The 15,488-nt window shown below is 37.9% G+C and overlaps 1 protein-coding gene across 1 annotated transcript in view; it reads left to right on the plus strand.

The window, feature by feature from the left end:
• The first annotated feature begins 2,691 nt into the window (after positions 1-2,691).
• The window catches only part of LOC145982936 (uncharacterized), a 67,694-nt gene continuing 54,897 nt past the window's right edge, over positions 2,692-15,488 (plus strand). Inside the window, exons 1-2 of the mRNA XM_083116233.1 lie at positions 2,692-2,746; positions 13,825-13,988. Coding sequence (XP_082972359.1) covers positions 13,908-13,988 — 81 coding nt within the window. The 5' untranslated portion in view covers positions 2,692-2,746; positions 13,825-13,907. The remainder of the gene's footprint in view (positions 2,747-13,824; positions 13,989-15,488) is intronic.

Consider the following 15,488-nt stretch of genomic DNA (forward strand, 5'->3'; position numbering starts at 1 on the left):
GGTTCAAGGTTCGAGTCTTGCTTGAACATTTTTCATTACTTATCCTCATCGCCACGACACGTCTGAAGAGATAGAAAATCGACCTATTTTTTAATGTTTTCAATGAACGTTGAAGAAGAAACCAAACTAAACAAACAGAATGTTAAAATAGCATTTGGAAACCTAAATAATATGCAATCGATGAGGAAGAATGCCACTATTTATGTGTGTTTGTACTAAACGGTATGTGGTTTCAAGCACTAAGGCTGGACACTGGAATGAAGTTGCTCAATTTTCATGGGGGGATGTTTTAGATTATAATTGTTTCTTGTTAATATGGAGTAATAAGTAAACAACCACACGATTACCTACTGACATAACTCTTTCTCCATTGTTAAAATTGTTAGTTTTTTTCCTGAAAGAAGGAAGCATTATAAATTCCTAAAATCAGTCAAAACCTTATTCAAGGGAACTAACTCATGGCTGTAAAGGTAATTTCCATGCAACGGTTATGGCTTCCACATGCCGCTGCATGTCTAGAACAATTCCCATACACACAGATTGCATTACACCGAAAGACGGTAGCTGGTTCTGCAAACAAAGCAAGTGCCCCTTCCTTCCTTTATATTTTGCAAAGTCAAGTCCCGTTACATTCCCGTTTTAGCTGCTGCGGGTGGCGAGTGACAAGCACAAGACAACCCTCTTGTAACATCCACATCAAAGTTTATTGACTTTCCCGAAAGATTCTTCTCTGATCTGATTGGATCTCGTAGGCAGGCCTCCTGCATTCCAGAAAAGCAAACATATGTTCTAGTCGGCCGCTCGTTTCTGACCGGGTCGAGCCAAGCTGATCCGGATCAGTGAATTCGTTCGCGAACGGATTCGAGGAAACAGAACATCCAGCTTGTCAGTCTTTTCTGAACCGGATCAGTGAATTCGTTCGCGAACGAATCTTTTGAACGAATCCCAGTGCTGAACTAGTTCACAAAGAACGAATCCCAAAAATGAACGGAACTTTCCATCTCTAATTACAATTCTTCTCACACTGCTGAAAGAAACACCACATGCGCGAGCCACCCTCCTTTGCAACTGTTTTTCGGACATACGAACTCCCACCTTGCCTTTCATAAATGTATATACATTATATACAATTTCTCGCCCTTAGCTGTGGATTACTTTCCTTCCCCCGAGTATACTTGCTTTCTCTGAACTGCAAGCTTCCATGATAGCAAGTACACTGCACACAAAACTAGGAAGTTGATCACGTTGTTTCTTCGTGCTCGCACAGCATATATGACGTTCGGCAACCCTGCCTGTGTGCACGATAAGGGGAAGTTCGCGCATGCGCTAGCCGCGTTTCCGACCCAGCACACGGGTGGGAGAGTTTCTTGTCTCACACACAAAAGACAAGAAAAAATAAAATTAACAGAATATGGGGTTATTCCTGAGTAAACAAAAAATAACCGATCAGACAATTCGATTATAGATGGCGGGGAAAGAACTTCCGGTTTGGGCAATTTCCCAATGTAAACAAGTGGAATCAGATCCTCGCCAAGCTTATTTTGGCTCTGTCCGAAAGGTACGAAGTACATACTTGAAGCATGGTTTTGGCGGAAGTGACGTCACCTAGTACAATTCGAAAGCGCCAAGTACAGGAGTGCGCAAGTGTATATCTCGCAGTGCAGATGGAAGCTGACTCGGTCACGTGATTTCCACACTCGTTGTTCGTTTGTTTTATAATCGCGGAGGTAGAAAGCCAGCAACACAGGTTAAATATACGTTATGGGTCAGCAAGTTGTTGCTTAAAGTGCTTCTAATGTGTGGAAATGTATGTGTACGAACATTTGAAATTGCAACGTGCTTTCTATGGTGAAAAACAAGTGTTTATAACGTGGGGAAAACAACGAGTACTCAGCTTTATCTACTGATCGTATTTGGCGCTGCAGTCGAAGTGCAATTCGAAAGACTTTCACTTCCAGTCCACGACTTCAAGACCGCACTCCAAGACCATACTCGGAGGATGCTCGCTTCAAGTACGGTCTTGCACCTTTGGGACACGGCCTCTATTACAAAAGATCGGATACAAAATGGATCACTTGAAATTTTCGAGTGGTATAGAGAAACAAAGGTACCTAGAAAAGATTGGCAATTTCCCGGATCCTTTGGATGAAGATTTACAGAAAAATGGTAGTATTTTCCAGGACAATGTTGATCTTCTACAGTTTCGTGTTAAGACTTCTGCAGGTTGAAATAAAGCTTACATAAATTATAAACATTGAAATACTTCAATTCCACCTATGCTATTAGTACTCATTTTTCAAAATTGTTCCAAATATATTTTACAAAAAAATTAAAAAGCAGGGAAAAACACTCGCAAATAGACTCAAACACACGCTCGAAAATACACTAAAAGACCCACGCACAAAGAATTAAAATCATACACACGAACAACGCATTTTTCGCCGCGGGAGACGGCTTCCGAAATGGTAAGATGCCGACCGAACCGAACCGAACAAATTATGCAGATAGTTAAAGGAAAGAATAACTGGACATTGATAAACCGGCCCTACGGATTGCATCTGACTTTCGACCCGACGTCATATCATGGTCATATCCAGAAGGAAGAACGGACTTTTTAAATTTTGATCTGGCAACTCTGCAGCCGTTTAAGCGCTTTGGTTACTGTTTTGTTTCTTCGTCTCTCTCGTTTATGTTTACCTCGAACACAACACATGAAGGTGTATAAGGCTGGTTATTTTGTTCCCGTGTACGAAAATTAGTACCTTCAGTGGTATATACTTTGGGTGTAATGTAATTCCACTGCCTATCAGTGCCAGGGGTTTATGAAGAATTGTTTATCTATGTGTGTTGTTTAGAAGCATGAAATTAGCATTGAATTCAAGCTGGAAGAGAGCGGAGCCTAAAACCGAAGGGGCCCAAGTTCCTTTTGTTTTATTGCGATTTAATTGCTACGAATGCAATTTGGAGCGAATGAAGAATACAGAGAATGTCTCCAATTTCGTTAATATTTGTTATAGTAACTAAATTTTTCTTTCTAATCACGAATCTGGGTACTTATCCGATATGGCCCGAACACTTCTCACTCGTTTATTTCCTTAATTTTAGCATTGATACTTACCTATTCTGCATTGCGGAAGATTCTTTAGGTGTAGTTATGACTTTTTCCATAAAATAATGTCAACTTTTCATATTACGAGTCATTATTTGTCTTCCTTGTTATGCTTGGGTAACAGACAATGTGGCGTGCACTGGTCATGGAATATCACACGTTGTGCTTGTGTTTTTTCGATTTGGAGTTGGTATGCAGTGTTTCAATCTTCTTAACCGAAAAATACCTACTTTCGTGTTCATTATGTCATCACAAACCATTGATGGATAGCCCCAAAATCCATCCACGGGTAGCCCCACAAACCATTGAATTAGCCCCAAAATCCATCTTTGGGTAGCCCCACAAACCACTGACATTAGCCCCAAAAACCATCCACAGCTAGCCCCACAAACCATTCACACAAGGTTAGGTTAGGTTCCATTAGCACTTATTTCACCCCTAAATTCATCGAAAAAAGAAAGCGCGGCGAACATAGTTAAAAATAGAAATTTTCGTAATAAGAAGGCATGTTTGGAAACACTGCAGAGATCGCGTGACTTTCAACGCTCTCGCCATCTGCACGCACACAATGGAAACAACGGCATAATGTGGCAGGCAATGCCAATTTCTTACGTAAAAAGTGATTAATTCTTGTTTGGCAGCATTAAACCCCGAAGTTTTTACTTTCCGTGAAAGAAAATACCTCCAAAAATGCCCAGAATGCTAAAGAAACTGATTTCATTAAGTACTTTCTCCAGTAAATTTGAAGAAATCCATCCGGGTGATATCGCATATTTACCAAAATAATTTTAAAAAAATCTCGTAAAAACAGGCACGTTTGAAATCACTGGCAAGACCATGTGACTTTCGACGCTCGCGCCATCTGCATGTACATAATGGAAACAATGGCCTTATGTTACAGAAGATGCAAATTCCTTACGTAACAAGTGATTATTTCTTGTTCTGCAGCATTCTATGGTGAAGTTTTCAGTTTCCACGAAAGAAAATACTTCCAAGAACTTCAACAATACTGCAGAAACTGATTTCAGTAAGTTGTTTCTCCTGTAAATTTGAATAAATCTGTTCGGGCGATATCGGATAGTTACCCAAATCTGTTGTTGAATGCTGCAGTCACGTCTGAAAATCGTGAAAAAGCAGATATAATTTGATTTTTTTTTTTTTTTAAATCTGTAACGCATTGTTTTACGGACAAAATTAAAAGGTAACACTTGCATATAGGTGAGACGGATTTCTTACTTTTTACAGGAGAAAGTACTTATGCAAATAATTTTCTGTAGCGTTGTGGAAGTTCGTTAATGTTAGTTTTGTTCCATTTTAATTTGAATGCATGTTGTTTTCTGTGATAATCTCTGCCCGACATGCTGTTGCTGCTGCCGCCATTTGCTTTCCGCATGAGAGCACAATGTTCCGTGTGTTGGATGACGTAAACCCCGGAGTCAGTGTTTCAAACCATACCGTGTTATCGCTACAAGATGATGCATCAAGGAAGCGCCGTGAAGTTGTTGCCAGGTGTGGAAGATGCCGTTGAATTTTTAATTCAACACTGAATCATGAAGAAAGAAGTGGAATGAAGGACATGGAAAGTTAAAATTCAAAAGAATTCCATGTATTTTCTTTCATCGAGAAAAAAAACGATGTTGTCAATATATGCTAAATTGGACGAAATGAGTGCTAATGAAACCTAACCTAACAGGCCTAACCTAACCTCGTAGGCATACCTTGTCCCCATGATGGTTCGTGGGGCTACCTGTGGATGGTTTTTGGGGCTAACGTCGTTGGTTTTTGGAGCTGATGCCAATGGTTTAATAATTAATCTTTATGTCAAACATTGAACTTTTTTCATGAAAAAATCCAGGCACGAAAGTAGGTATTCTTCAGTGAACATGGTTGCAACACTGCATGCACACTGGAAATCGACAAAACACTGGCACAGCGTGTGATGAATGGGTACGCTATCGCCATATTGTGTGTGGAAATAATGAAGAACAGTAAGTACTCGGTAATGTAAGAAATAGACATTATTTTTGGTAGAAATTCATTACTTCACCTAAATAAATGTTCCGCGATACATAGTAGTATGATATCAGTGTAAAAGAGTAAGAAATAAATGTTTTGAAGGTGTCTCACCTATTTGAAAGTAGTACCAATTATTACTGATCAGAAGGCAAATAGTAGTTAATATACCAAATATTAATGAAATTCAAGATAGTTATTTACTCTAAGCTTCGAAAAGGTTTCGTGGCAATATCAGTTAAACCTTTTCCCATTGGGTAAAACACCGAAATCTATCCATTCCACGTCCATCCTCCTCCGCACTCCACTTAAGTAAATCTTGCACATTATCAATTTTATCACCCCTCTCCTCCTCCATGCTTCAACGAATAAATAATGTTCTACAAGTGCAATACAACAACTAATGCTCTGCAAGTAAGGAAGGAACAGTGTGGCAATGCTGTAGACAGCACAACGAATGTTGAATGTCACATTTTCATATCATCAAAGATGGCTGTTATGTTTACGTATGGAGAATGAATGTGGTAATGAAGAATGTAATTTTGCAATATATATAGTCGTAAGTAAACAATTTTTACATGTGACCGCAGCATTTCAACAACAGATTCGTTATTAGAAGGCCAAATGTAGTTAGTATACCAAATATTAACGAAATTGGAGACATTCTCTATATTCTTCATTCATACCAGCAATTTTTACATGGTTCGATTCAATTGAGATTTATGTCTGTTAACATCAGTGATGTGCGGTGACCTTGACATTTGGTGGAGCAATCCGAGGGGTGCCAAAGGGTGGTTGGTGTGGGTGATAGCCCCCCCCCCCCACCCACCCACACACACACATGCACACACACTTTAGTGCCCAGTATTTGTAAAGAAAGTACACAACTCCCACCACCTTTAGAAAATATAAAACGATTTCATTTGACTACTAAACCAGACATCCCTGCTTGCCATGGGTGTTCTTTGTGTGTGTGTCCCTTCATCAATTTATCATCTTCGCAATTAGCCAAAAGTGACAGGAAAGTGAAGTAAAATAAACCAAATATAACAATGAATCAATGATTTGATTTGATTTTTGTTACTTAGCATAGATTTTTTGTCACATTAAGTTAATCACGAAGATGATGCGATATAATTAAGGACTGGATAAACACAAAGAACACCCATCCCCAGGTGGGGGTTCGAACATGGAACTCCTGGTGTCATAGTGCACTGTGATAACCACTCCCCCACGGTTGGTTGATTTGGAGTATTAAGCCCACTTTATGTACAGAAAGGCTAATCGGGAGTGGCCCTACAGCTTAAAGTGGGAATTGAACCACTATGTGCCTCCACTGGGTACCACTGGCCCGCCGTAGCACATCGCGCTAAGACATTAGGGGCCCCAGATTCAAATCCCAGCAAGGGCATGGATGTTTGTGAGTGTCCATTCATCAATTTCATCATGTCAAAACTCATCCCTATTTTCGCAAATTAGTCAAAAGTGGCACAAGAAGCAAAGATTAATAAAGGAAATAAAAAATCCACTGGCTTGCATTCCCTAGATGAAAGGGATAACCATTCAGATACGTGGATATCGGTAAAGCAAACTGCATTTTCCCCCAGTGATAATTTTCAATTTGTTTTTGAAACACCATCTTTGTGTATGATTAACTTTTTTCCAAAAGTTTGCATTGCTTGATTTCCCTTATTTCTCCATTTCACGATCACATTACTGAAAGATCAGATTTCAAGCCCTGGTCTGTGCATGAGTGTCTCTTTGTATCCACCCTTCACCCATTAAATTTAATCAACATTCCATTGTCATTACAGAAGTTAGGTAACGTTATGGAAGAGCAATGCTAACAAAAAGAGGTACTATTATAGTATGGGGGTGACACCTATAAATCATTTATTTCACACTTTTTTACATTGCTAACATACTATTTTGCAATGCGGAACATTTCCTAAGGTGAAATAATGAATTTCCAACTAAGATAATGTCTATTTCTTACATTTACGAGTACTTACTGTTACTTGTTATTTTGATTCTGTAACACACATTATGGCGATAGTGTACTGCTTCATCGCGCGTTGTGCGAGTGTTTTGTCGATTTATGCAGTGTTGGAACCTTGTTCACTGGAAAATACCTACTTTCGTGTTTGGATTATAAATTATGCCTCACAAACCATTGACGTTAGCCCCACAAACCATTCATGTTAGCCCCACAAACCATTCACGTTAACCCCAAAAACCACGTTATCCCCACAAACCATTTTCCGTAAGATTAGGTTAGGCAAAAAGAATTTTAAAAAATTCGAAATTCTCGTCACGTCATGTTCTAGTGAGAACAGGACGAGTTTGAAACACTGACTAAGGTGTTTACGTCATCTAACACATGGAACATTGTGTTCTCGTGCAGAAAGCAAATGGCGGCAGCAGAAACAGCGTGTCAGACAGAGATTTTTGCAGAAAACAACATGTATTCGCATTAAAATGGATCAAAACTAATTCACAAACTTCCACAATGCTACAGAAAATGATTTCCATAAATACTTTCTCCTGTAAATTTCAAGAAATCCATCATCACCCATAGTAAACTATTACCCGAAAAGAAAATATAAATACAAATAATTTTCTCCAAGTGCATCTGCAGGGCACTGTGAAATCTGGAGTCCAGAGTCCTCTGTTTATGATTGCCCTCATGACTTAAGTTCATTAGCTACTTATTGCGATTAAATCTATACAGCTAGAAAAGTGATGGGAGGTAGCAAAAATACAATATATTTAAAGGGATAAACAGGTATCAATACACACCTTTTTGTAGTTTCTTCAATCATATTCATTTGGTTTTTGAGTTTTGGAATACATTTTTCACTTCATTATTCACAACAGAGTACAACACACAGGAACAAGAATACATACTTGTCATGTGTTCGAATCCCAGCCTTTATCATTTCCATCATATATCACTCTCATCCTCATTTTTACAATAACCAAGTGTGGCAGAAAAACGAAGCAAAATAAACCTAATCAACAACAATAATAAGAACACTCATTCTCTTGCCCAAATAAATACATACTTGTTTTCATCGGAGGCCAAGAGATACTATATTTAAATAAAACACTACTAATACGAGAGTGAACGTGAGCAAATATTTGTTATTTAATCATTATGTATTCCATATTTGGAAAAACCATAACATTTTTGTCTGCACATAATAAGTTCCCATTTCATAAATAATGAAACTACATCCCATATTATACATACACATTGTACAACGTGAAAAAATGTTGAAAAAAAATCATTCAGCATTCGAAACCATTACCCACGTAGGGCTGGTGGCCAAATGTACCGCTCTAAATTTATGTTGAATTTTTTTTTCAATTAATATATGTTCATGTTTTACATAAAATTTGTTCACAATCCAGAATCTCGAATATCTGATGTATTTAGTCATGATATGTTTCCCACGTACTTCTATCGTGAAATACTTCCACAATTTTTATGTGTCTGAACCAGTTGCATGCACATTCAAAATGTGTAGAACCATGTGTAAATGCTAAGAAATGCAAAAATATGCAAATTTCAAGAATGTGTTTGCAATTATGCATTGTGTAAATGCTCAAGGATCACGTATGAACTACAAACACAGCCACGCAGGGGCCTACAGGTATATGGCAACAATATGCTAAATGATATTCCTGAATTATCAGCATCCTCGTGACAAGCATTTTTCCAATTTGTATCGAAGGTCAATTTTGCTGACTCTGTGGCCAAGCATATCAATTGTTTGACTTTTAATCCCATCAACAAAATTTTCAGGTTCGAAACTTTGTCTGTACCTTTATCAATTTCATCTGATCATCACTCATCCTCATCATCATGATTAGTAAAGAGTGGCAGAAAATCAAGAGTGATACAACCAAGAAATTGTTGAAATTCTAACAGAATTAAACCAACATGTGTAACTCGACAAAAAAAAAGGTAGAATTATTTTCAGCAGCAGCAACTGAATTTCAGTCGCAGCAAGATCTTTATCATTATCAGCAACTGCCTGTCCAAGTGCCTATTGTTTAATTCCAATTCTTTCATGGCCACTGCATTTTTTACGTAGTAAGGTAAAAGGTAAAGCCCCCTGCTTAGCACCATGCTATGAAGGCACATTTAGGGGATGTTTGGGGTAGGGCCTCACACATTTTCGATCTCTGCTCTTTTGGAGGTGATGTGACCAGCACTATGCTCCATCTGCCTTTATCCCCCAATGTTGTGCCCCAGAAAAAAACCCAGAACCACTTTTTGCAGGGACAAGGCCAGAAAAATTCCAACCTTAGGTCACCCACCTTGGAAACTGAACCTGGGTCTCCCACGTGACAGTCAAATGACCTACCAACTAGAGTGTGAGTGATTTGCTTTCTGTGCCATTTTTTACTAATTTCCGAAGATGGGGATGAGTGATGATATGATGAAATTGATGAATGAACACTCACAAACATTCATGCCTAGACCTGAATTCAAAACCGGGGCCCCTGGCATTGTAGCACGATGTGCTAATCACTCCGTCACGGGCTGGTCCTTACCGACTAGATTGCTGTGGTATATTACATGGTTTGATTTCTAATTATGTCTGTTAAAACATACTTCAGAAGTTTCGTGACTACTTAATACACTTTTTCTGGAGAACAATTTTTCCCTCCCATGCACTTCTATCTGATTGTTTGCAAGCAGTCATTCATTTACTGTTGTCTTAGATACAGACTTCTGCTTCCATCTTATTTCACATGCGTGCGATGTGAAGGAGTATTATTTCACTCCTAAATGTTTTTCTTATTGTTAGTCAGGTTAGGTTTAGGGCTCTTGGTATTAAAAATATATTCTGAAATACTTTGATTGTTAGATTAGGTGGGTCACCTTTAGGTCTCCTAGTAGTAGGAAAATGCGCCTAAACTCTTTAAACACCTGATCACATCTTGATCTGGCCTTGAGCACAAAACTTCCTTCGAGCCTCTCATGATAGTTTGCAAATAATTGACGAAAGTTCAGCAGGGGAAAGAGAAACTACATTCCATCTTACTATTTCACAAATTTTGTATTACATCAAAAACAGGGGTGTTGCTAGTATAATTCCCAACAATACCATGCCTGTCTACATTTAGTGCAATTTTGCTTGTAATTACATAGTGTACATTTCATACTTCTGATGCAGAAATGTAACCCGTATTAACCATGTAAAGAAAACCAAACTAAACGTTTCACTACTCACATGGTTGCAAATTGACCAAACATATATGTACAAAAAAATCCTTTCAAAAATATTATATCAAATTGGCTTACAGGGTGTCGCGAAATGTTCCAACATTTTCACTGAAATGATACTTCCAAATATGTGATTATTTAGTACTTTATACATGTAAAATGTTTCTGAATTTGAAATATGTGTTTATTTTTTCAACTTAAAGCAAGCAACCAAGCTACACTAACTGAGCCTTGCAAGTGCTAATTAGTCTTACATTCTGACTTAGGTGCTGCAGAAGTATCTTGAAACACTAAGGGTGACATGAAATGAAACAGTTTGAGAACCCCTGTTCCATCATACAGTGTTTATTCCATTTACTAGGTCACAGATACATTTGATCACATAAGAAGAGTGCTCCCTCATTGCTTGAAAATGCTTTGTCTTTTCTTTTCAAGAGTATAGGACCCGTTCCGAAAGTTGCACGAGTTTAACACATTAAACGAGTTATGGTAACTGGCTGTCCCACAGCTGCTTCCGTGCATTTCGTGAGATTCATTGTGCTGTCCCAAAAGTCGCATTCCGTACGTTTCGTACAAGAACGAGATTCACCAAACGCACTGGCCACGAGGCTGGTTTGTTCGGTGAGAATCATCTGCTGCTTGCAGACAACGTCGGTACTTGATGGATTCAAACTGAACTACTTCGAAAATGTTTTATAATTTTAACAGATAGCAACATGAAGCAACATGCACAAGATGAGTATGCCTCAACTGTCCTTAGAATGTGATTAGAATGAGTAACAGTGTCCACAGTAGTGTTTATTTTTGCCATTAAAGACATTCCTTCCACAGGACACCATGTGGAAACGTTCTCTAAAAAAAAGCTATGCCTGCTCTTCACCAAATTCACGAGCCCAGTTATTTTCATTGAATGTGTTTGTTTCGTTAAGACTTTCGGAATGCACCCATAATATTGTGCTTATATTAACCTGCAATCGGTCATGGGTGCATGCCACACTCACAATTTAATAAAGTGTCATTTTAATAATATTTAAAATATTGGCCTGCTGCACACACTACCAACTTTTAGAGTACCACTGGAAATACAACAACTTAATTGCAAAATATTAAAATTTGAATTTTAAATTCTTATACAATTAACATTTTTTTTGTTGATTAATGTATTCCTTAACATTTGTGACGTGTGTTTGTAGATGTATGTATTCTGAGCATGAACAAGTGAAATGGCAAATGTAAACTACTCCGCACTTGAAATTAAATATTATATATGTATAAATATATATATGTGAGTGTGTACATATGCCATATAATTGAATTAGTATTTTGTGGATATGTTGTATTGGCCGACACGCATATCTCTGCTGCGATCGGTGCAGCACAATGTGAGAACCAGTGTTGCTAATCTGTTCAATAGAGAAATTGCTACAGTGCACCGAAGCACATCTGTTCATAGAACAAGGAAATTAGAGAACTCAGCTCTATCTAAACATTGAGTTTTAGACACCATGTATTATAATGATTGCTGGAATTAATATGTGCTAACAAGTGGCTTGATATGTACATACATATGGACTAAAACTTTGCTAAATTTGGACTAACACATGCGTAAAATTACCCAAAATGATGCAAAGAAGACTTCTTCATAGTGATTCATTATTTGTGTGATTTCAAATAAAGTAAACACTGTATTATTTTTCCATTGCATTAATTGGCCTGGTGGCATTTTAACTGTTCACTCCCAATAAGCTCATCCACACTGGTACTGGAACTGCAACAACATGTGATACATGACTGACACTACTACTGGTTTGAGAACTAATAATCTGCACTGCGAACGTGTTAAACCTCGACAATTGGACCACAAACACTTCTCCTTATGCAGTATTATTGCCTCTCTATGATGGGCGACAGTCAGCTGCCTTTGTTGTACATTTACAAGCTATACTGGCTTCCGCAACAAGAATAAGAAGAAAACAAGTACATATATTGCCACCAGACGATAAGCTGTGTGGATTTCTCTTTTGTTATGAACTTGCCATCAAAGCATGCCAATTTTAACAAAGAAAACAATATGCATCGCATTAAGCAGTAAAAATACCAGCTTCCTTCCTTCGTACAATTCCTACAAGAACATGTGATGGAGCCAAGAGTTGAAACACAGAAATGCTCATGCATCCACATAATTTCTTTCTTTTGAACAATTCTAAAGAGATGAAGTATGAACAATAGTACTGGAGGCATTATGGAATTCAATGTTTACTAACCAAACACTCACATACACACACAAGCACACAACATCAAACCGGTCAAGTACTTAAAATAATGTTATGGTGCTTCCAATCCAACAAAACTCACAGTCACTTTGTCTTTGTCCTTACGTGATAGAAAAGTACTTCATTAATACAATTGGCCACTCTAGTTTCTAACTAGCCAATGAAAATGCACTGCCTAAAAGAAGTAACCATTACGCCATGCTATATTGTCACATTAATGTCCCTGTTGAACGGTGTGAACTGTGAGCTGGAGCGCTATTCAATTGTTTTCAATTATGTTTGCGCGAGTGTGTCCAGGAATAGAATGACAATCAGCAACAATGGCAAAGGTTGGCGAGCAGGATAGAACATGTGATGCTAAGAGGCAGGGAGATGAAATGAAAATTGTGATCTGCACTGCAGCAGAGATGTGTGTGTTGGCCTTTAATCACACAGACCCTTTAGATTGTTAATTATATTTGTGGGAGGGTGAGAGGTGGTAATATGTAAGGTTGAAATAGAGAAAACATTTACTGAGTAAGAGATGTGAATGTAGCTAGGAAAGTGAGGATATGTAATATATAACTGGAATGACCGAAATATAATAGGAATAGAAATATACAAAGCTTTGTATAATTTAAAAATGCAGTTTACAATAAATTTTACAGGTTTGGTAGGGAATCCAGATGTTCAACTGTAACAATTGCAAAGAGGAATGTTTATATTTTTGTCTCAAGACAAAATATAAAGGGAACATTTAATTTGTAATAAATATCTACTTTTGAGGTAGGTAACTAAAAAAAATAAAAAGGCCAAGGTATCCATGTTTGTTGTGCACACATGATGTGAAGGCACATGGCGTGTGTGGAGGTATAGAGCTCCAGATATTCTTGATCATAGCCATAGTTGTGATGTTGATTAGCATCCTGCCTTTTCCCTACAGGTACTGATTTATATGAGTCTGGGTGAACCTCAGAGCCATGCAGAAACAGGAAAAATTTTCTCTTGTGAAGACCACCTGCCCCGGGATGAGCTTAGGTCTTGCGAGTGATAGCCAGATGCTCTACGAACTGAGCTATGGTGGTTCTTGGTAGATGACTATAATTTTCATAAATACCCTGCATTTACCCAAATTTTATTTAGCTACCCAGTGTTTAAATACCCATGTCCCAACCCTACCCTACTTATGACTTCAGTTTTCTTCATTCTAGGTTTGAGAGGTTGACAGTTTTTCCAAAGTTTGTGTGCTATCCATGCATAGACAAGCCAGAGAATCTTGCAGGACTTCCATAACATGTCTTCTGAATCAGAAAACCTTCTGAATGAAAACCCATCATCTGCAGACGAGAAGCCGAGAAGGGAGATGGGCTTTGAGGTAAAGTTACTATTTTTTACTTGAAGGAGTTGTGATGTACTTAAAAATACAGTCAACCCTTATTTGCTCTTGGGGTGGTAATAGATGTATTTCTAAGAAATGAAAAAGTATTATTTTTACACCTGCTGTTACTATAATAATAATGTAATCATGTATACTTTCTTGAAGAACCACTGTGAAAGGGATATGTAAGTATCAGGGTTCTTGTGAACAAAATTGTGTTTCATATTACACTATTCTCTCCTGTTTGGCACAGCAAATCAATTTTGTGTGTGGCATGGACCTCATTGTACAACTATTTTAAAATACACGAGGAATGGAATATATCTACAGAACAAGATATTGCCATGTTTAAAAATATATTTAAAATTCAATTGAGTTACGTAATGTGCAAGAGTTGCATGTGTTCATTATATTTTACCATACATTCTTGATAAATGTCTATGTTAATGCACTCATCATAATAAAATACTAGTAATGGAAGATGTACCTAGAGTGGGTAATAATAAACACGTAGTTTTTTTTATATATACAGTGTTTCCAAAAGTCACGCAACCCGGTGTTTACGACCGTATAACGTAATAGCGAAATGGAATGAGAAGAAACGCTTTCTGCCAAGAGAATGCCCTGTATATATTGGGAAAATTTAGAGAGACAAACGTATGTAAGGACATGCATGTTTTAATAACAAATAAGCAAAGTGTTGCCAAAGGCGGAAAAAAAATATTTGCAAATCGTGTATATTGATGCATAGAACTCACTGAGGTAAATTATTGCAAGATTTCACAATACCAACGAACAATTTGGATGGCCATCTATTGAATTTTACAGAAAAAGAACTTTGACGAAGTTTCAAAAACATTGCAGAAGGGAATAAATGGGCTGTTCCAAAAATCGATGTTTTCACAATATTACGAGGGACACTGGCAACACTGTTGGTGTCACGTGTCACTAACAGACGTGTTTCACCTCAGGCTATCACACTAAGGCACTTTTAACGACAAAGGAGAAAGTTGGTTATTCTCGAACATATGCAATAAATTACATATAACTTGCAACCCTGAAATGTGGGTATCACCTCAAATTAAAGCAAATGTTTGAAGTGTCCACCATTTTCTTGGATACGTAAGTTGGTTCGCTTGATCATGTTCTCAGATACCTTCCTGAGGGTTGCAGCACCAATATTATTAATTTCCTTTGTAATGTTTCGTTTCAGCTCCTCCAATGTTCTGGGTCCCGTTTGGTATACTTTCCCCTTTAAGTAACCCCACAGAAAAAAATCTCCAGATGTTAAATCGGGCGAGCGACTGGGCCATAAATCCTTGGATATTAGACGATCACCAAAAAATTCTCTCAGCATACGAAGAGATTCATTAGATGTATGGCAAGTTGTTGTAGCCAAACATCACGTTCGTCTTCTTTCAGGAGAGCAACGAATTGCATTATGAGATCCCTATACACAGCAGTATCCACTGTTGTCTCAAAGAATAACGGTCCCAC

The sequence above is a fragment of the Lepisma saccharinum genome, unplaced genomic scaffold, assembly GCF_977018435.1.
Source record: "Lepisma saccharinum unplaced genomic scaffold, izLepSacc3.1 HAP1_SCAFFOLD_471, whole genome shotgun sequence".
NCBI classification, from domain to species: domain Eukaryota; kingdom Metazoa; phylum Arthropoda; class Insecta; order Zygentoma; family Lepismatidae; genus Lepisma; species Lepisma saccharinum.